This window comes from Carassius carassius, chromosome 41 (genome assembly GCF_963082965.1).
Source record: "Carassius carassius chromosome 41, fCarCar2.1, whole genome shotgun sequence".
In the NCBI taxonomy this organism is placed as follows: Eukaryota; Metazoa; Chordata; class Actinopteri; order Cypriniformes; family Cyprinidae; genus Carassius; species Carassius carassius.
In genome coordinates this window covers 13,647,590-13,669,985 of record NC_081795.1, presented here as the reverse complement: position 1 = coordinate 13,669,985, position 22,396 = coordinate 13,647,590, and the positions used below count along the sequence as shown (strand labels likewise).

General features: G+C 41.0%; 1 protein-coding gene across 2 annotated transcripts in view; it reads left to right on the top strand.

Moving 5' to 3' along the window:
• LOC132122787 (small G protein signaling modulator 2-like) overlaps positions 1-21,628 on the top strand; it is a 52,896-nt gene extending 31,268 nt beyond the window's left edge. The window contains exons 4-24 of one of the 2 annotated variants that reach the window (XM_059533201.1): positions 4,854-5,018; positions 5,541-5,608; positions 5,823-5,971; positions 6,075-6,209; positions 6,979-7,103; positions 7,487-7,554; positions 7,870-8,033; positions 8,460-8,592; positions 9,664-9,801; positions 14,613-14,775; positions 15,832-15,896; positions 16,002-16,147; positions 16,262-16,390; positions 16,600-16,782; positions 17,051-17,416; positions 17,581-17,705; positions 18,075-18,157; positions 18,806-18,915; positions 19,005-19,101; positions 19,213-19,380; positions 20,880-21,628. In XM_059533201.1, the coding sequence (XP_059389184.1) occupies positions 4,854-5,018; positions 5,541-5,608; positions 5,823-5,971; positions 6,075-6,209; positions 6,979-7,103; positions 7,487-7,554; positions 7,870-8,033; positions 8,460-8,592; positions 9,664-9,801; positions 14,613-14,775; positions 15,832-15,896; positions 16,002-16,147; positions 16,262-16,390; positions 16,600-16,782; positions 17,051-17,416; positions 17,581-17,705; positions 18,075-18,157; positions 18,806-18,915; positions 19,005-19,101; positions 19,213-19,380; positions 20,880-20,968 (2,869 nt within the window). In that variant the 3' untranslated portion in view covers positions 20,969-21,628. The remainder of the gene's footprint in view (positions 1-4,853; positions 5,019-5,540; positions 5,609-5,822; positions 5,972-6,074; positions 6,210-6,978; positions 7,104-7,486; positions 7,555-7,869; positions 8,034-8,459; positions 8,593-9,663; positions 9,802-14,612; positions 14,776-15,831; positions 15,897-16,001; positions 16,148-16,261; positions 16,391-16,599; positions 16,783-17,050; positions 17,417-17,580; positions 17,706-18,074; positions 18,158-18,805; positions 18,916-19,004; positions 19,102-19,212; positions 19,381-20,879) is intronic. The other variant, XM_059533200.1, reaches the window with a different exon arrangement.
• Positions 21,629-22,396: the final 768 nt, after the last annotated feature.

Below are 22,396 nucleotides of genomic sequence, written 5' to 3'. Positions count from 1 at the left end.
AAACGTCCTTTCTTAAATCTCCCGCTTTGCCATCTAAGCCCCTCCAAGATACATCCCGCTTAAATGGCAGGTCATACGCGGCAGCTGGTCAGGCTGTGGCTTCACTGCACACGATGGCGGTGCTCCAGGCCTACCAGGCTGACCTGCTGAAGGACCTGGTTACAGGTGAGGGCCTTTCACCTGACCAGGTAGCCGAGCTGCGCCGCACCACAGACCTCTCTCTCCGAGCTACCAAGCAGGCCGCCTCCGCCATGGGCAGGTCTATAGCGGCCATGGTGGTGACGGAGAGACATCTGTGGGTGAACCTGGCTGACATCGGGAAGGAAGAAAAAGGGGTTTCTTCTCGATGCTCCGGTCTCGCCTTCTGAGCTTTTTGGTACCTCCGTCGAGATGGTGGTCGGGAAGTACAGGAAGGCAAGGGCGCGCTCAGCGGCCTTTAAATCCTTCATTCCACGAAGGTCCAGGTCCGAGCCCGAGCAACTCAGGGGTCCTGGCCCATCTCGATCTGAGGGTCGTAGAGGGGCGCAGAAGGCTAGTGTTGCGGCTCGCGCTCCTCCCCCGCCTAAGGGCAGGGGCAAGAGGAACCGCGGGTCACGGAGCGGTAAGCAGGGTCTGAGGGACGTGATTCGGACGAGGCAGCGTCCTCGCCCGGGTCAGAGCGGTAGGATGACCTAGTAGCTCCGGATGTTTTTAACCTCTGTTTTTAACCTCTGTTTTTTGTCCTCCCCTGCCTAATTCCCCTGTAGCCACCAGCTTTCCACCTGATCGAGGTTAGGTGGACGGTCTGCTGGTGGTTATATGTCTACTAACCATCTCTGTGAGTTTCCTTTACAGTAGCTAGGTGGCCAAAGAATTGGCACAGCACTGCAGGGAGTTCCATAGATGTCCGGCCAGGTCACCCTGAGGGGCCGCCTGGCCGCTTGGCGCATCCGGGGAGGTGGTGGTTACGGCAAGAAGCTCTGTATTTACTGCCTCAGGTGATGCTCCCCTCGCCTAGAAAAGAGGGTTGGAGCTCACCGCTCCCGTGCGATCCAGCGCCTCTGCGATGCTTGGGAACCTCTCTGTACACACGCTTGCCTGTGTACTTTCTCAAAGCCACATAGTGGTCAGTGTGCACGTTAACGCTTTGCGCACTGTCTGAAATCCACGTAAAGTGGTAAGTGTGCACGCAAGACTCTGCGCACTTTCTGAAATCCACTATGGTAAGGGTTACGCGCTCCGCTTCGTTCCCTTTCTTGGGATGATTCGCCCCCGGTGTTCCTTGGGCTTCATCCAACCAGTGTGTATTTGTTATGCACCTCAAGCATCGCTTCCCTCAACATGAGGGGCTGGGTGGACTCCCACATATTGTGGTTATCAGGTGGTAGGCTTCATCAGGCCTCCCTGATGGTGAGCTCCCACATACGGTGGTTGCCAGGTAGTAGGCCTCACCAGGCCTCCCTGGAGATTTGGCTCCCACATACTGTGCGTCTCCAATAAATAGCATATTGTGGTCCTTTCAGATAGTAGGCTTCACCAGTTCTCTCTGAAGGTGAGCTCCCACGTTCTGTGGTTGCCAGGTAGTAGGCCTCACCAGGCCTCCCTGGAGATTTAGCTCCCACATACTATGCGTTTCCACGGGGTAGCATATTGTGGTTTTTCAGATAGTAGGCTTCATCAGGTCTCTCTGAAGATGGGCTCCCACTTACTGTGGTTGCCAGGTAGTAGGCCTCACCAGGCCTCCCTGGAGATTTAGCTCCCACATACTGTGCGTCTCCTCTCTATAGCATATTGTGGTTTTCAGATAGTAGGCTTCACCAGGTCTCTCTGAAGGTGAGCTCCCACGTTCGGTGGTCGCCAGGTAGTAGGCCTCACCAGGCCTCCCTGGAGATTTAGCTCCCACATACTATGCGTTTCCACGGAATAGCATGTTGTGGCTTTTTCAGATAGTAGGCTTCACCAGGTCTCTCTGAAGACGAGCTCCCACATACTGTGGTTGCCAGGTAGTAGGCCTCACCAGGCCTCCCTGGAGATTTAGCTCCCACAGGCTATGCGTTTCCACGGAATAGCATATTGTGTATTGTGGCTTTTTCAGATAGTAGGCTTCACCAGGTCTCTCTGAAGACGAGCTCCCACATACTGTGGTTGCCAGGTAGTAGGCCTCACCAGGCCTCCCTTGAGATTTAGCTCCCACATACTATGCGTTTCTACGGAATAGCACATTGTGGTTTTCAGATAGTAGGCTTCATCAGGTCTCTCTGAAGACGAGCTCCCACATACTGTGGCTGCCAGGTAGTAGGCCTCACCAGGCCTCCCTGGAGATTTAGCTCCCACATATTGTGCGTTCCACTAAATAGCACATTGTGGTTTTCAGATAGTAGGCTTCATCAGGTCTCTCTGAAGACGAGCTCCCACATACTGTGGTTGCCAGGTAGTAGGCCTCACCAGGCCTCCCTGGAGATTTAGCTCCCACATACTGTGCGCTTCCTAAAAAACGAGCTCCCGCGATTTGTGGTTGTCAGGTAGTAGGCCTCACCAGGCCTCCCTGGAGTCGAGTTCCACATTGCTTTCAGTTTCCACTGAAGTGGTTATCTGGTAACAGATAGTAGGCCTCTCTAGGCCTCTCTGTAGGTGAACTCCCACATATTGTGGTTATCAGGTAGCAGGCTTCACAGGCCTCTCTGAATGTGAGCTCCCACATACTGTGGTTGTCAGGTAACCTTTCAGTACACACGCTTGCCTGTGTACTTTCTCAAATCCACATGGTGGTCAGTGTGCACGTTAACGCTTTGCGCACTGTCTGAAATCCACGTAAAGTGGTAAGTGTGCACGCAAGTCTCTGCGCACTTTCTGAAATCCACGTAAAGTGGTAAGTGTGCACGCAAGACTCTGCGCACTTTCTAAAATCCTGTATGGTAAGGGTTACGCGCTCCACTTCGTTCCCTTTCTTGGGATAATTCGCCCCGGTGTTCCTTGGGCTTCATCCAACCGGTGTGTACTTATTGTACACCCCAAGCCCCCTCAACTTGGGGGGGCTGTGTGGGCAATTCTCGGGTAGTTCAGCAGCGCTCCCCTTTTCTGAAAGGGTCACCTATGAGCATGCTGCTCGGAGCTCGGAGTCTTCCTCTCTTGGGAGACTGATTCCCGGTTCTTCAGAGCGCTCCAGTACCACATACTGTTTGAGACGCTCTGTGAGAGCAGGCATCCTGCTGAGGCAGGGGCTGAGGCCTCCAATTGCTCTGCTCCCGGGCCATTCTTCTACAAGCTGCTCTGACAGAGTTCCACGAGAACCCCTCCTTAGAACAGTATTTGTAAATCCATGTTATGGTAAGTGTGCACGGGAGTCTTTGCGCACTTTCTGAAATCCACATTGTGGTAAGTTCGCACGCTAGTCTCTGCGTTCTTTCTAAAATCCCTAGATGGTAAGGGCTTCGCGCTGCTGCTTCGTGCCCTTTCTTGAGTTGGTTTAAGCCCCGTTCATCTTGGGCACCACTCCACCTAGGTATCCTCGGATACCTATCTAGAACAGGGCGCCGCTACTAGAGTGCTGTGGGGACAGCCCTTTCGGCAGGTTTTGTGAAAGCTAGCAGTAGCCCCTGTGTGACAGGCAAAGACTTGGTAGAGGAAAGTGCCAGGCTCTTAGCCGTATCCCTTTAAAGGAATCTCTGTGATTCCAAGCCTTTAGCTCTACCCCGGGCCAGGGCCCTACAGGATAAGTTGGGTATGTAGCTTAGGCCTTTGGCCGTAAGGGATAATGTCATAAGGCCGCCGTCAGACCGTCCCAGGGGCGACTCCCGGTGAAAAGCGGTAGAGTTGGTACTTAGTGTTTGCCATGATTCTGGTCTGCACTCCCCTCAGCATGGCGGCGTGGGTATATTGTTCCCCATAGTGTCCCCTCAGAGGACGCAGTTCGAAGTTCCCTTGAAAGGGAACGTCTCAGGTTACGAATGTAACCATGGTTCCCTGAGAGGGAACGAGACACTGCGTCCTCTAGCTCCCTGCCATGCTTCGGACGCAAGCTTCACGAAGAAGATAGTGACGGGTCCTACGGGCGTGTATTTATAGTCGCGCTGGTAGTGATGTCAGAGGCTGTCGCCGGCCAACACGTTGGCGTTTTTCAAAGTATGCTTCAGACACGGATCACGACGAGGTGTTCCCCATAGTATCCCCTCAGAGGACGCAGTGTCTCGTTCCCTCTCAGGGAACCATGGTTACATTCGTAACCTGAGACGTTTTCTATGACCTATGATGCAACTCTACTTTTAGATGTTCCGGCTCTTGTGTTACTTAGTCTTTTATCTGTGGGATTTATCTCTTTTAATGCTCTTAGGTGAGTCTTTAGAGATGACACATGCTCTGTCCCTGTCATTGTGTGAATATGTGTGTTGTATCCCATGGGTGAATGGCTCAGGGGGTTCGAGTGGGCTTTGTGACTTCTGCTGGCCCTCCTGCACTGTTGTAGATGAGCAGCCAGGTCATCCTGTCGAGATGCTGTATGGAGAAGTATATGGACTCACAAACACTTCGAAACACCCACTGGCAGGCACAGTCATAATCCCTTTTGTGTCTCTTGCTTCTTTCATGAGGCCAGACAATGTAACTATGGGATTTTAGCAGGTTATATAAGGACAACTATAAGCACAGAATGATTGAAGGAAGGCCTAGTCATAGCAAAAAGCAAACCTTTTTTTACTTTTTTTTTTTACTTTTTCTTAAATTCATGTAATTTCTTGGAAGAATGTCCAAGAAAAATTTTAAATTTATATAAATATTAAGTGATGAAAAAAATGTGACATAAGACTTGTTTTGTGTGCATTTTTGTCATATACACTTGAATTCTTGTGCATGAATGTATTATTGATGTTCTTTCTCAGGAGAACCCAGAGCACCGGACAGGAGCCCCTCCGGAGGCAGGGTTCCTCCGTTGGCCAAGTGCCTCAGCCACTCTCTGCACAGGCCATCAAGCACATATGGGTCCGCACGGCCCTCTTTGATAAAGTCCTGGACACAATTGTGCAGTATATTGTGGATAATGCAAGGTAATTAGCATCAGTACTGCATTTCATTTCATGCAAATTTGTTTGATTTAGTTTTTAGGATTAAAAGAAATGAAACACTGTAATCTTTATCAAGTCTACAAATGAAAATCATTACATTATGTCGCAATGCCTATAGCATATTTAAAATGATTGATTTATGACTTATGATTTATTTATTGGGTCCAAATAATAAAGAATTTTAATACCATACATTCATCTGTTTTCAGCATAACATGAAACATTTTCAAATAATCAACTTATTGATATCAGATGGAATTTTAATATCTGTGCATGCCTATTTTTTTCTTAAATAATAGTGACTGCATAACATGCGTTGCTCATCTCTCTTATGCAAAGTGTTATTTGCCAAGATTAAGGCTTGAACTATATACTTTGTCCATGGTGATTGTTTGAACTGTCACATGGAGCTTGTGAAATAATGTGTTATTTGTTCAGCCTTTGAAAGAGGACTCTGGTTATTGACATACACGTTGTGTGTTTGCTGTTTGTGTGTGTCTGTAGTAAGTATTATGAAAAGGAGGCCCTCATGCATGACTCAGTGTTTGGCCCTATACTGGCGGCACTCCTGGGTAAGTTGATCTAATGCATAAAACACACTCTGTCTACTCACAATGCAGCTAATAGAGAATTATAAATCACTGAAGAACATGAAATTGCAAAAAATTGTGTTCAAATATTAGCTTTCAGTATTTTATTATAATTCTCTCTGGTATGTTTTTTCATCACAATATGTTATCACATTACAATTTGTTTAATGTGAAATTAATATTTTTTCATCTTTAGCTGGGCCTTGCGCTCTGGAGTACACTAAGCTCAAGACGTTGGATCATTTCTGGACAGACCCTTCAGCCAATGAGCTGGTCCAGCGGCATCGCATTCACGGGGCCCACAGGGGCCAAGAAGTGTCGCCGGGCCGCAGACCTGCACTTGGGGTGAGAATATCATACATATAGGGGTGATTGTGCACTATTTTTGTTTTAGTAAATAATTAATTTAAACTGCATAAATATCTCATATTCATTTGTTGATCCTCAGATCCGAAAGCGTCAGTCCTCAGGAAGCATGTCTGAGGACAAGTTTGCAGCCTCGGCCAGAGAGTATGTTGAATCCCTGCACCAAAACTCACGCGTTCACTTGCTCTACGGAAAAAACAATGTGCTCGTTCAACCGGTAAGACAGTACACAGACACACAGATGCAAATGCACTTGATTTGATTTGCATCTACAGATCTTTAGATGGCTTTTAAAAAAGAGATTGATTGTAGATCAGTGAATCTCATCTAATCAATCAATCTAATCAATGGTTATGGGAATTGAGCCTCAGTGGTGTACTGTAGGTAGGTAGAACTATTCAAAATGTCATCTTCCCTTGTGTAATGAATGGTCAAATGGCTTTCCCTGACATTTTTAGCTCTGCGGCCCATGCTGACTTCCCAGCTGCTAGTTGGCTACTCTTGTGAACTGGAAAAGGCAGACTGGATTAGCCATTACACCACATTAGATTTGTCATCAAATGAGTCAGACATGGACTGGATGTGTGCATGAAAGTGTTTGTGAGATTTGCAACGGTGACTGATGCAACTGGGCACAGAGAGTGCTGGGTCTGGCAAAGACTTGCTGAAATCAATAGTGTAAACGACCATTGCCAAAAGGATTGCAGTGATACAGGTTTAATTGGATTTTAATTGGAAACCTGATGCGTTTCACAGCTCTCACCATCACAGTGAATCGTCATAGACGTTTTATTTATGGCACTCTATTGCTTATAACACTCACTTTTTTTATTCTTTTAATATGACACCTTTTTCTCCTTTTTGTTGCTCTTTTCTTTGTATGTTAGCTTATAAACAAAGAAAAGCGTGTAAGGCTGCTGATTATGGCAGTTATTTTAGAGGAGTTGGGGAAGCCGCTGTGTTGAATCAACTTTGTTCTTTTGCAGAAGAAGGACATGGAGGTGCTGCGTGGTTACCTGTCCCTTCATCAGACGGCTGAAACACTCACGCTGAAGTGGACGCCCAATCAGCTAATCAATGGAACTCTGGGAGACTGTGACCTGGAGAAGAGGTAAAATATCCTGTACACACACAGGGGGAAATCCCGGAAGAGTTTGGTATGATTTGTGATGACCAATCACTGCGATTCATTTTGCCAAAACTGTACTTGACATGTAGGAACTGAATTGATTGGTCCGAGATTGGTATGTAGGATAAAGTAATTACTTTTACAGAGGATGGACAGGAAAGACATAAGTTGAGTGTCCTGATGTGCTGATTGCTGGTTTGTAATGATAAGATACGTTTGTAAGGAACAAATAGACATCTAAATGTGAGCAAAACAACACTGATTATTTCACTGAAAAGACTGTTAGGTTGCTGTTCTGTTTTAACAGAAAATGTTTCACTCTCTTTCTCAATGTTTTTTTTTATCACCCTCTTGTCACACTTTAGTATCTATTGGGACTACGCTTTGACTGTGCCTTTAAGACAGATCGTCTGCATTCATTGTCACCAGCGCCGTGAGTCTACATCTTTGACAAAATTGTTAGCTTCAACAAATTAATTTTAATTTTAATTTTAATTTTAATTTTAATTTTAATTTTAATTTTAATTTTAATTTTAATTTTAATTTTAATTTTATTTTATTTTATTTTATTTTATTTTAAATTATTTTTTTTTATTTGTCTTTAACGTTTAAACTTTACAGATTTTTAGCTTAATGTATCAAGTATTGATACTGAAATAAATAAATTCACTTTTTTTTTTTTACATAAAATTATTAATCTGTTATATTATGTTATATTTATTTTTGTATAAATGTGAATTTCTCTCAGTGGACTGTGGGGGTTCTCTGGTGTTAGTAAGTCAGGATGGGATCCAGCGGCCTCCTCTGCATTTCCCTCCTGGGGGTCACCTGCTGGCCTTCCTGTCCTGTTTGGAGACGGGTCTACTGCCCCGTGGTCAGCTTGAACCCCCACTCTGGTCCCAGAAGGGCAAGGTGAGTGTTTTGCTGCAGAAGGTATTTAGATCTATCATGTAACATAATGTTTAGATGAGTCAGCAGCATTTCAAACATCCAATTCATTAAAGAAATAGTTCACCCAAAAATGAAAATTTGCAGAACGTTTACTCACCCTCAGGCCATTCAAGATGTAGAATAGTTTGTTTCTTCATTGGAACTGATTTGGAGAAATGTTATCATTACATCACTTGCTCACCAGTGGATCCTCCGCAGCGAATGGGTGCCGTCAGAATGAGAGTCCAAACAGCTGATTAATGCATCATAATAATCCACAAGCAATCCACACGACTCCAGTCCATCAGTTAATGATTAAACACATTGCAAATGAATAACAAAATGTTCCTTAGTTGAAGTGAGAAGCTAAGTTTAGTTTGATTATGACTCTCTGTGTTTGCCTAACAGGGCAAAGTCTTCCCTAAGCTTCGTAAGAGGAACAGTGTGGCCCGTTTAGTGGATCAGGATGGAGATGGAGAGGAACAGGTCGCTGCAGACTATGTGTTTCGCATCGTCTATCCGGGGCACCATCACGACTCAAGTGAGTTTTAGCAGAAATGTGCCTGTCCTCGTCACATCTCTGTCTCTCTTCACACACACAATATCTGTCCAGCCATCCATCCATCCACAGTGACCCCAAAAGCATTAAACACTTTAAAACCAACATAAAATGCATGAAACTTGCATTATAATTAAATTCATATTATTTTAAGTGTGACTTTAAGAAGTACTTTTTGGGGGGCCATTCTACATCTTAAACGCTCTAAATACTCATATAGCCATCTTGAATCATTTGTCACTCGTAGCCACTGTTCAGCCAGACCTGATTTCCCGGATGTGTGAATGCTGAACAGGGCTGCATCAGACACCATCCCCGCATATCATTGTTGTCTGTGTGTTTTGTTCTCACTTTTCTGTGGAACATAACAGCCGTTATGGAGGTTGCTGGGAGGTATGTGAGTATTAGATGAAGCCTTTAGATTTTCTGACTGGGATGACTGGGATGTCAGTGCTCCTTTTTATATCTGTGTATGTATGCACTGCAAAAAAATATATATAAAAAATTAATTTCTTTTCTGTCTTGTTTTGCAGTTCAAATATTTAAACATTCTTAAAACACCATTTACTTGAGAAATTAAATCACTTAAGATTTAAAGCCTTGTTTTCAAATAAAATATCTTGAATTACATTTTTAATTCAATAAATAATAATTATAAAATAAAATGGTTTGAAATACGTTTTTATTAATTTATAATTAATTTTAAGATTTTAATTTAAAAATTAAGATTACCTTTTTCTGTTTTGATCATAAATCTTAAACATTTTTTTTTACTTTTAAATTTAACCATTTAACAATAAGCGGTTTAATAAATGTAGATTTAATAAGGCTTAAAATAAGAAAAAACTGTTAAAATAAATGCTAATTCAAGATGCATTCTCTAAAACAAGTATTAATATGTTTTGTAATTTTGCTCATTTTAAACATGTTTATATATTTTACAGCAAAACAAGACAAAAGTACTGATTTAAAAATGATTTTTTTGCAGTGTGTGAGTGGAATGCGACTTGGCTTCAGAGGCAGGTGCTAAACTGTGTTCTTTTATTGCCCAAGCTGTCACTATAAACTACCACCACACCACGGGCAGTCGTGCGCCCTCTCTGGATGACGATGAGGAGGAGGAAGATAGACTTCACGCTATGATCTCTATGATCTGCTCACGGAACCTCACAGATCCTAATGTCATGAAAGGTTTTTATCACCACTGGCCCACTTCATTCTCCCTCCCTCCTTTCATCCTTCCCCTCCTCCCTCTTTCTTTCCATCCTAACTGTTACCTGGTTCCCACAAGCAGCGACCCAGCAGTGTGGCCGGATGTCAGTCAGTGAGGGCAGATTGAGACACAATATGCGCCTCAGGCGTCATGGCTCACTTGTCACTCTTAAAGTTGTTGACCTGATCTGTATGCATGGTAACTATGGTAATATTTGCTGCTAGGTCAAGTGGCACAAGACCGTGAGTGAGTGGGGCACACATACATTCCACTGCACAATAGAACAAAGGAATACAAATATACTTTTGAGTATGCAGAAAATGTACATTTAGTACGTAAAACAGATATTGGCCCAATGAAAATCCATTAAACAACACTTAAGAATGTAGATTTAGACATTAACCCAGTGTTGGCGCAGATTACATCATAAATTTGACTTAAATGCCACCCACTCCTATGTTGGGTATTATAGGCATTTAAAATGTAACATACAGCAGCTTAATTTATATAAATCTAAATGTAATAAATTGTTATAATTGTAATATTTATAACAAGTCTATTTTCCTGAAATGTATATAGTTCTAACCCAAAATAACCAAGTCATAAAGTTACTAATTATTAAATTTTTTTTACATAATTTGAATGTAAAAATATTATATAATTATCTTTTATTTATTAAATGTAATAAAATAGTTATAAGCACTATTTTTATCTGTGTAACAAATATATTTTGCTAAAATGTATATAGTTTTAACCTTAAATAACTATGCCGAATAATTCTAATTATTAATTTAATTCACATAATGTCACGATATGCTGCCCGAAGGAACAAAGGAACTGTGGATAAACAAAATTGTCATTTATTAAATCCACACTTGGAAGGGAAGACACACGTACAAAACTGGTAGACCCAAAGGAGGAACGCACAGACTATAAATAACCTCTGCTCCTCCCAATTGCCTCGTTAAGTTAACAGAATGACTAATTAGACAAAACTAGAGCATGAACAGGAAAACCATGGGCAGGAAACATGGGAGGAACTGGGTAACGAGCACATGTGGACAAACACAGAGAGTCCAATCCTGACATTTTTCACCCCTCCCGTAAGGTGCAACCTCGTGCCGTAGAACCAATAGAACGATGATTGGGAACTGGAAGGAGGCTCAGGAGTAGGATGGACACCCAGGGAAAGGCTGGCAGACAGAGTCCAGAGAGGTGACGATGGAGGGAGGAGCCAAGGAGGAAACCGGAGGAGCCAGGGCAGATCAGACGGAGTAAGGAGCCAGGGAGATGACAGTAAGGACCCAGGCCACAGCCATAATGGTGACCCACGGTGGAGCAGACAGAGGGAGAAGCCATTGAGGAAGAAGAGCTACTCCAGGGTGCCAACCAACAAAGGTGGAGCATTTGGAGGAAGAGCCAAGACGGAAACGGAGAGCCGATGGACTGAACTCAGGATCAGGAGCCCTGTCTGGGCTGGACATGGATATGGAGACCTTACTGGGTTTGATTTGACAACTGGAACTTTATCTGGGCTAGACATGGGAACAGGAACTTTCTCTAGGCTAAACTCAGGAACGGCAGGGACAGAGTTCAACGACAGAGGAGCAAGGAAAGGCGGCAGGTTGGTAAATTGGTTGGGGCAGCTCTGGGTCTGGCAGTGTTCTGAATGGGGGGTAGACACTCTCCAGACACCAGATGATTGTTTCCTTCCAGCTCAGTCCAGTGGTGTCTGGGAGATCGATGGTAATTTGCCATGATCCAGAACAGTGAGTTCAGGATAGCGTCGAACGCTGTTAAAACAGCGAGCTGACTGTACTCAACCACATACTCCAATAGGAAAGATCCTTTCGCCTAAACGAATCCATGAAGGAGGAAACACTACGGAAACAAAAAACACTGATTGGAAAACAGAAAACTAACAGAGGGGAAACATGCAGAATTAACTGTTTAGATCGGGTCCTCTGTCACGATACACTGCCAGAAGGAACGAAGGACTGTCATTTATTAAATCCAACACAGTGTAAATCCACACTTGGAAGGGAAGGAAGACATACGTACACAACTGGTGGACCCAACAAAGGAATAACGTATTAACTGGAACTAAATACATAACTTAACGAGGCAATTGGGTGGAACACAGGTGAACAGAATGACTAATCTGACAAACTGAGACCAGGAACACGGAAACCATAATGAGCATGTGGGTAGGGAAAACACAACAAAGACAGTCCGATCCTGATAATGTAAACGTTTTATTTAATTTTAATTAATTTATAAAATATGAATGTTAAAACATATTATATTATATTACATAACATTACATTATTCGTTTATGCATACAAAACCTGAATACCCCTTTTTTACATTTGGGTTCGTAACTGAAGTGTGTGTGAGTGTGTGTCTGTGTGTAAGGTCAGTACGGTGCACATCTCCCCCCCCCCCCCCTGACTCACTCTCTTCCTCTGTCGTCACTCTTTATCCTCCACGCCTCCGTTGCCGGGGGTTACCTACACTAACCTTTCTCACAGTTGGGAGAGCTTCCACTGCCCTGCCACGTTGTCACACTTTGTCACACTACTACTCTGCCTTAGTCCTTTTTCCTTCTCACACACATAAACCAACACTACCTGACTGACCTAGGAGGTATGATGTGCGGGACTGAATAGTGTTCAGACTCTCCTCCTCTCCGCACTGTTGGGCCTGACTGTGGTGGCCAGGCAGCAATGCTTCCGATGATTTGCTGTTTTCCTTTTGCACTCTTTGGTTGACATGAGTAAATCCTTAGAGAAGTCCTGGTTATTTTTAGGTTCTATGTCTTTATATGGTTTCACTGCCAAATGCTCGAGGGCTTTGCATGTTGATTCTGCATGTTATGTGTTATTTCTTTTTTGTTTTAATCTTTGCAGCGAATGTGCTCCACTGCTTACTTGTCACAACTGTGTCTTCTTCCCTTTATGAATTCCCTCTTTTCCTCTTTGGTTTGAGTTGTTGTTGTTGTTTTGGTGTTCCTCCTGTGTTGAGCCAGTTTTCTGCAATGCTGTTCACTGTAATTCTTCACTAACTGCAGTCACCTTTCATTATATCAGTAAGGTCCTGTGGGGTTCTGGTGTAGTAGAGACATGAATTGTTCCGTGAACGCGTCGCCCATTCGATCATAGCCTCACCAAAGTCCCATAGCCTCAGACTTTTAGGGACAGATAGTGAATACATGCTCTCCGTCCACCTTGTTATTTTGGTTACAACCAGTGTTTAGCAGGTCACCAGCTCCAACCTGAAGAATTAAGGTGAAGAGCATTTACGTTTACTATTGACTCTTTTGGTTCAGTTCATTCAATCTCTTCACATTTTATATACACACAGTATACATTCCTCTTCTTTATTAGTTTTGATTTTTGTCATTGTTTAATCTGATGCATCCAGCATGGTAGGAATGGTTACTGTCTGTCCTTTTATACTCCTCTCCAAGCTCTGCCAGTGCCTGGCTTGATTTGTGACACTGTGATTGACTGATCGAATGATTGGCAGGTCTCCTGGCATGATATCCCCGCATTGTTTTATACCTTTTCCTTCTGTTCACTCATAGATGCATGTTTTGGATATCCTTATTCTTCAGGTTTGCTTGGTTTTCATTATGTGTGTTTAATACCATTTCTGACATCAAGTAATATCTAGAAAGAAAATTACATCTAAATTAGGGCTGTCAATTTATCATGTTTAATTTAGTTGTACTATTTTAAATAGAACAAAATATACAGTTAATTATGCCCAACACCTAAACGTTAAACAGAGCACTTCAAGCTTATAGTACATAAACCACACTTATGGATTGCAGGCAATGTGTTCTTACTAAAAACAACAGAATCGAACAGAAGACAGGGATATCAAGATACATTTATGAAGCCAAACTACTTTAAACTGGAGATATGATGTATTAAAACCACAGTGCTGATGGTGAGAGATGCTAAAAAACTTGTCTTTGACTAAAAGACTTGACTCTGCTGATGCACATAGTACATGGACTAATGCAAAAGCAAGCTGTGTGTAAACAGCCCCTATGGATAAACTGATAGTTTTATGTAAAAAAATAAAAAAATGGAAATAAAACACATATATCAACATCTAGAGACACTTTTCTTAATGTCTGTTAAGCGATTTACATCTACCACAATAATGTCTTTAAATTATTCTAAATTAGATGTTTTTTTTTCAATCAAAATTGATATGTGAGTTATTTTATTTCATTTTAATTAATTTATTGATATCGTTTAATTAATGTAATTAATTTCTTAGATTGACTGACAGCCCTAATCTGAATATCATTCAGAATTAACAAACTGCTAAAAATATAAAACATTCAAATCAGATATATTCAAATGCAGGTTAGGATTCAATTTACTCTTCCTTAATTATCTCATGGTTGAGCTGAGGCCTGAAATTCAGTGAATCTGAAGCTCCGAGCTGAAACTGATGCTTTATGGCCGTTCCAGTCCAGCTGTGAGAGCCTAATTTCCAGTAGAGATGTTTTATGGTGTCTGGGATGTGCAGTGAATCCCCGGATGGTAGCTTTCCACTGTACAACAGCTTCTTATTGTAGAGTAGCTTTGAGAGGAAAGAAAATAGCCATTTTCAATGATCCTAGTAATATTAATAGTGGTATATCTCAAATATGTTCTTCAAATGTCAGGTTACTAGAGCAGGTTTCATGTTTGCTTATTCATCTCTTATTTCCTCTCTCTTTCTCTCGCTCTGCCTCTTTTCTGTGTATTCCACTCCCACGCCCTAATAGACCACGGGGACATGATGCAGGAGATGCAGGGTTTTGGCGGCAGCCCGTTGTCATGGCAGCAGGGCGAGTGCACCAGTCATATGTCATCTTGTCTGTCCTGCTCCACTGGGGGCAGCAACGCTTCCGTCGAGCTTCCAGCGAGCTGTACCTGCATGCATGACCGGTGAGAGAGCTGTACTTTTACACCTCTGGTCCTGGGGAGTTTTATTTGTCAAAAAATACAATAAAAACAGTAATATTGTTAAGTAACTAAATACAACTGTTTTGTATTTTAATGTAATTTAAATGTAATTTAATTATTTTAAATGATTTTTCAGCATTCATTACTCCAGTCTTCAGTGTCACATGATCCTTCAGAAATCATTCTAATATCTTGATTTGCTACTGAAGAAACTAAACAAAAATGTTTTTGTGAGCACCATGATTAATTATTTTACAGGATTCTTTGACGAATAGAAAGTTTTAAAAACAGCAATTTAATGCATTTTATACATACCAGCTTAAAGTACACTCTTTTAATCATATTTATTATATAATTGTATATAATATTGTAATTTCCACTATGTATTGTTTTTGTTATTATGCGGTGGAAAATACATTTTTAACATTTTTGGAATAAAATGGAAGACAACTTTGTCTTGCTTAGCCTTTAATGCGTCCTAAATATGTACCATTAAATCATATTTTCACACATACACATTATTATTTTAAATGACTGGAAATGACACAGTAGGGTGATATTTTTCTTTATTTTTCTTTCTTTCATCTCAAGGTCTTTACTAACTCTGACACTAACCATAGTGAAAACTTTATTAGTGATAATATTGTTGGTTATAGTGAAAATGATGCCACATCTGACAGACAGCCCTTTTGTGTTTGTGTGTGTGTGAATATATAAGATGAAGATTGTATAAATCATTATCACACAATAAATATTTTATGTTTTGGATGTCAGATGTAAAGTCTGACATTAAAACTGATACATAAACAGCTTTGAGTAGCAAAACGTGCTAAAAGCATAATGAAGAATTTCCAAGACAAGTCACTTTCCCTTGGATATAAAGGTCCCCAAATTAAAAACAAACACACCATATGTTAAATATTTGAATGAGTGCAATACATTTGCAGTTTGGCTGTAGTTTGCATATATTTTAGCAAAAGCATCTGGCTAGTCTTCTTGTATTGAAAGATGTAACGGATGTTTCCCTTCTGTGTCCAGTATTCCACTGAAGATGCTGTGCCAAAATATGAAGAGACAGATTGTGTCTCGAGCATTTTATGGCTGTAAGTCCAAAGAAAATCTGTGTAACTATTCATATCAATAAGTATAAACCCCCTCTGCTGTGCATACAGTACTGTAATGCTCTTTTGCCCCTTTTCCATCTGTAGGGCTGGCCTACTGTCGGCACCTGTCCACTGTGAGGACGCACCTTTCAGCACTGGTCAACCACAACACTATCCCTCCGGACAAGCCCTGTGAAGCCTCTGGAGGGCTCAGCAAAGATGTGTGGAGTAAATATCAGAAAGACTGTAAGGTTAGCCTAGTACTCTTCAGCTCCGGTCACTAGAGGGTACTAGCGGTCAGTGACACGTACCGTAGGTTGCAGTAGTCCTGCTGTCTCCATCTGTCCCTTTTTCTCTCTTGGCAGAATTATAAGGAGCTGGAGCTGCTGAGGTTGGTTTACTATGGAGGGGTGGAGCATGAGATCAGAAAGGAAGTGTGGCCATTTCTCCTGGGCCATTACAAGTTTGGGATGGACAAGAAAGACATGACTCAGGTAAAGATTTATAGGAAGTGTACTTAGGTTTGTACTTCTCTTGAAGTACACTTAAGTGGCCTTTTATTTTATTAATATTGAATACAGTTATATACTTTAAAGATTAATGTTCAATGCAATTAAGCACACTTCTTTATCACAAGGGTAAATATTTTGTCCTGGTGCGATGTATGTTCTGATTGTCTGATGTGCCCTTGTGTGTTTCACAGATCGATGAGAAGATCACAGCAAGGTATCAGCAGGTTATGCGGGAGTGGAAGGCATGTGAGGTCATAGTGAAGCAGCGGGAGAAGGAGATGCAGTCGGTCATCTTTGCCAAGTTGTCGTCAGGGAGCAGTATAGACAGCCACGTCCTCCGACTCATCCACAGGGACTCCACTATTAGCAACGAGGTCAGTCGCAAGCTCTGTTTAAGCATGTAAAGGCAAACCTAGCAAGCTGCATTACTGCCTACATAGGCACCATCCTAACGCTCACAGAATCACATAAGTGAATTATTGGAAACTGTCATGCTCTATACGACACACAAGAGTTCCTTGCTTGCTTGCAGTTAACTTCAGTCTATTTTTGGATTACATGTTTCAACACTTGGATTCTAGATAGACTGAGGTATTTAGTGTTTTATTGCATCGTCATATCTCATTTCTTTTCTCTCTTTAGGTATTCATGTCCGTGGATGAGCCTGACGCGGGGGGTCACGACACCTCATGTGATGGCGAAAGTACTCCCACCTTAACCACTGTGGTTACCCCGGCCATGCTAGCCCCAGACGAGAGGCCGCTGGTGGAGTTTGACTCTCCAGATTCAGGCCTACCCTCCTCCAGGAACTACTCTGTAGCGTCTGGACATTCCCAAATCATGTCCAGCATCGATGACGGACAGAGCATGGAGGAGGACACAACACCCACTGGGGTAATGGAGGAGCAGGGAGGACGGGACTCTCTGAGTGAGGACAAACTCTGCAGTCAGCTGGACAAACTCACAACCACCAAAGAGGACACTGCACCATCCTTCTCCTCTTATACGGTACAGTAATGCACTGTTTAAGCTGACACGCCATAGTTTATTACAGAGCTACGTTTATCACGTTATACACAAGATGTGACTTGTAAATGTCAATGATTTATTAACCTTTGAACTAGAGATTTCACAAATCTGTTCAAATGTTTTATCAATGTGCTTGTGAGCAGATTGAGTTGTTGGACACAGTGGCCCTGAACTTGCACAGAATAGACAAAGACGTCCAGCGCTGCGATCGCAACTACTATTACTTCACTACCAGCAACCTGGAGAAACTGCGCAACATCATGTGCAGGTCAGTAAATTAAAAAAAATTAAAAATTAAATTTATGCATTTAGCAGACACTTTTAACCAAAGCGACTTACAGTGCATTCAGGCTATCAATTTTAACCTATCATGTGTTCCCGGGGAATCGAACCCCCAACCTTGTGCTTGATAGTGCATTGCTCTACCAACTGAGCTACAGGAACACTGTACAAGACTGTGTTGATCTCTGTGATCTGTTTGTGTTCTCACTTGCCTGTGTGTCTCTCAGAATAGCAGCTCATTGAATTTCAAATCAGTCAGTCTGTTAGATTAATTGAAACATAAATCATAAATAAGCTGAGCTGAGGCTCTGTCTACCTCAGTCTCTCATGTCTTTGTCCCTGCATTATGATCCAGTTACGTGTGGGAACATCTGGAGACTGGCTATGTGCAAGGCATGTGTGACCTCCTAGCCCCACTGATGGTCATTCTGGATGATGGTAAGACAGACACTTAAACATAATAGACAGACAGACATAGGCACGTCTTATAGTTTTACATCCTCGACTTGTATATTTATTATATATATACACCAAAATGATAAGCTCCGCATGAACTGCTGAGACATCACAACTTTCAAGAAGCAGCTGAAGACATGCCTCTTCTGCTTAATCACAACTATAAACCAAAGCACTTAGACACACACACACACAAAACAAATACTATTTTCTTCTCTCATTTCTTAAAGGGTTAGTTCACCCAAAAATGAAAATTAGTCTATAAATTACTCACCCTCAAGTTATCCTAGGTGAATAGGACTTTCTTCTTTCAGACGAATCCAGTCGGAGTTATATTAAAAATGGTCTTTGATCTTTCAATCTGTTTCATGGCACTCAGAGGGTGTTGCAGTGCATCAGTCCAAAAGAAGTGAAATAAAAGCACCCATCTATTAAAAAAAGTCTCTCAAATGGCTCAAGGGGGTGAACAAAGCATTCGACGCATTTCTGTAAGAAAAATAGCCATATTTAAACCTTAATAATCAATTTAATCTAGCTTGCGCTCACTGTTGTAAACTGAAGCAGTTCTGGGGGAATGACGTATGAGGTCAGCACTATAATTATATTCTCTTCTTTTTAACCCCCCTAAAGAGTGCCTGGCCTACAGCTGTTTCAATCAGCTAATGAAAAGGATGGGCCAGAATTTCCCTACCGGAGGAGCCATGGACACACATTTTGCCAATATGAGGTCACTAATACAGGTACCATGACATGTGACTCTTCCCTCTCCCTCTCTGATTGGTCTGTACTTCTGATGCCACCTGTGACATCATGAGTTCTTTCCCCTCAGATCCTTGACTCAGAGTTGTTTGAGCTCATGCATCAGAATGGAGACTACACCCATTTCTACTTCTGTTACCGCTGGTTCCTCCTGGACTTCAAAAGAGGTAACAGCACTGAAACAGAGCCTGTATGTTTTCAAACACAGTGAGGATACTGTATCTCAGATTGTACCTTCATTTGCTGAACTTACTGTGTATCTTGTGTGTCTGTGTCAGAGCTGCTCTATGAGGATGTGTTTGCAGTGTGGGAGGTCATCTGGGTCGCCCCTCGCATCTCCTCCAAGCACTTTGTCCTGTTCATTGCACTGGCCTTGGTGGAGGTGTACAGGGACATTATCCTGGACAACAACATGGACTTCACTGACATCATCAAGTTCTTTAATGGTGAGTGAACTGAACAGAGCTGAAACGAGTCAGATGTCTGACTGTTTTCAAACAGGTTTTCCATTTCCACTTCCATTGATTAACCACAACAAATAGATCCCCAAACTAACACCATTGCTTGAGCCAACTTTCTCCATTGGCTGCTGTTCAATGTTAGTAAAGTGTTATAACAAAATGTTTTTTTGAAAGCAACAAAAATAAAAACCAATATACAGTAATAACAGGAGTATTGTGAAATGTTATTACAATTTAAAAGTTTTCTGTTTTAATCTATTTTAAAATGTAATTTATTCCTGTGATGACAAAACTGAATTTTTAACAGCCATTACTCCAGTCTTCAGTGTCACATGATCCTTCAGAAATCATTCTGATATTGCTGCTTATTATTTTTGTGGAAACTGTGATTTTTTTTATTATTATTTTTGTATTTATTATTATTATTTTAGGATTATTTAATTAATTTGTTACTGATTATTCACACTTATAATTTTTCAACACTGATCATGTCCTAAATCATGAAAAAGAACTACCGGTACTTGAATCTGATAATTTAATGAATGGGAAGTTCAAAAGAGCAATGTTTAAGAGAATATTTATTCCAAGTATTTTAGAATTGACTTTAAAATTTAAAATTTTACTTTTACTTTTTAAAAATATAATAAAACAATATAAAGAATGATACTATAATTATTGTTTCCTAAATTCAATGATTTTTATTTTGTCATTCTGAAAATAATAGAAGAAAATACTTTAAATTATACAAAAATACCAATCAATTTTCATAGCAACCTACTTCCATTTTTAGTCCTTAGAAAGCAGAATGAAACAATAATATTATCAAAAACTGTAAATGTGTTAAAAATGCATTAAAATATATTTTTAAAAATGAACATTTTATGTTAAAATACTAGCTTTAGTATTCCTTAAATAAAATAAAAAAAGTTATAAAAATATTTCTTAATTTTTTTCCCACCTAGCACTTCCTTGCAGCCCCCCACAGGCGATTCCTGAACCCTTGATTATGGACCGTTTATAATAGTTGTTTTACTATTATATAAAGAAAAAAAAAAAAAAAAAAAAAAAAAAAAATATATATATATATATATATATATATATATATATATATATATATATATATATATATATATATATATATATATATATATATATATATATATATATATATATATATATATATATAATAAAGGACAAGCTCCAGCTTTAAAATATCACAGCACAACAGTTTTGAGTTTTAAACCGGAAATGCAGCATGTGTCCATGTGAAAGTAAGGTTGAGGTACACTTTATTGTCCCTGAGGGAACAATACAACCACCACTTAAAACATATAACATAAAAAAAGAAAAAAAATCCATAAATACATAACCTTACGTAATGTTATTTAATAGCTTAATTGCAGAAGGAATAAATGAGTTCCATCTCGGAACTCTTAAGTATCAGTCTATTGACTAATTGTATTCTTTGTGTTCTTCTCTAACAGAGATGGCCGAGCGCCACGACGTGCAGCACATCCTCCGAATAGCGCGGGAGCTGGTACACAAGGTGCAGACCCTTATCGAGAACAAGTGAGAATAAGAGTAGGCTGCCGCCCACCGAGTCCTGCCTGGCCCAATCTCCTTCTCTCGTTCCCAACAGCACAAGGCTTGAGACGGTCCGGGATCTGCCTCGACGTCTTGACTCTTAATATCGTTTGCCTGCCACAGAATGCCGTTGTGCCAGACCCTGGCGTTGTCTGCATGCTCGTGGTGTTTGAGCACACTGTGACTGAGGTTTTTTCCTTTCTTGCTGCACATGCCTCCAGCACACACACCACGCCGGTCAGGTCCTTTGAGATCTGCTTTTATAAGAAATGGGAAGCCTCATACAGGGCTGACAGCCGTTTCCTTTCCCTAAGGGCCACTAAATATACAGGAAGTATTCCACTCTTAACGGTGACGATGGTGTTTCTGAAAAAAAGAAGATAAAAACCGGTGCCGAGCAGAGTTTTGAATCCTCAAACGAGGCTGCGTTACGTCAGCTCCCTTAAATAATATCTAAGCCACGAAGAAGTCGTCCAAACAGTGTGTGACCAAAAGGACTGTGCCAATAACCTTGTACTAGTATTTATATGCCTTGTTTTATTGTTTAGCGTCTCTATTGCCCCTTTTCTTCTGTATGATTCCCTCAATGTTTCGGTTGATGGTGATGATGATGGTCTTGGAATAAAAGTAGTTGACGTTGCCTTTTTAACACGTTTCACGATCTGCGTCCATGCTTTTGCACTTTGAATCTGTCGCTCTGTGACACCCGTGATGCTTCGGAGTGATTATCAGGGGTCACTTTACTTCCCATATTGTCCGGAAAAAGTCTGGAAAGGGTCCAGGCTCTTCCACGGGTCAGAAAACTGCTTCCACGTGATGAGACCATGTGATGTAATTAATTTAGCTTGTCACATTTTAGATGCTAGTTGGCTTTGTTCACACTGCATTTTCTGTACACTGCTGTTCAAAAAGTTTGGGGTCAGTACAATTTTTTCAGATTCATTCAGCAATGATGCATTCAGTTAATCAAAAGTTTATAATGTTACAAAAGATTTCTATCTCCAATTAATGCTGTTCTTTTGAACATTCTATTATTTGAAAGATTCCTGAAAAAAAAAAGAATAATCAAGGTTTCCACAAAAATATTAAGGAGCACAACTGCTTTCAACTTTAATAATAAAAGAAATGTCTCGTGAACAGTAAATCAGTATATTAGAATGATTTCTTAAGGATCATGTGACACTGAAGACTGGAGTAATGAACGTCATGGGGAAAAAATGCGTTTTTTAAAACATTCAAAATAGAATATGGTTATTTTTAATTATAATAATATTTAACAATATTACTTTTTAGAATATTACTGTAATATTCTAAACATTAAAACATTAAAATCTTTTTAACAGTAGTATACATAAATCCTATCATTTTTCCTCATCCAGTCTTTATTACTGATTATTCACACGTATCATTTTGCAAC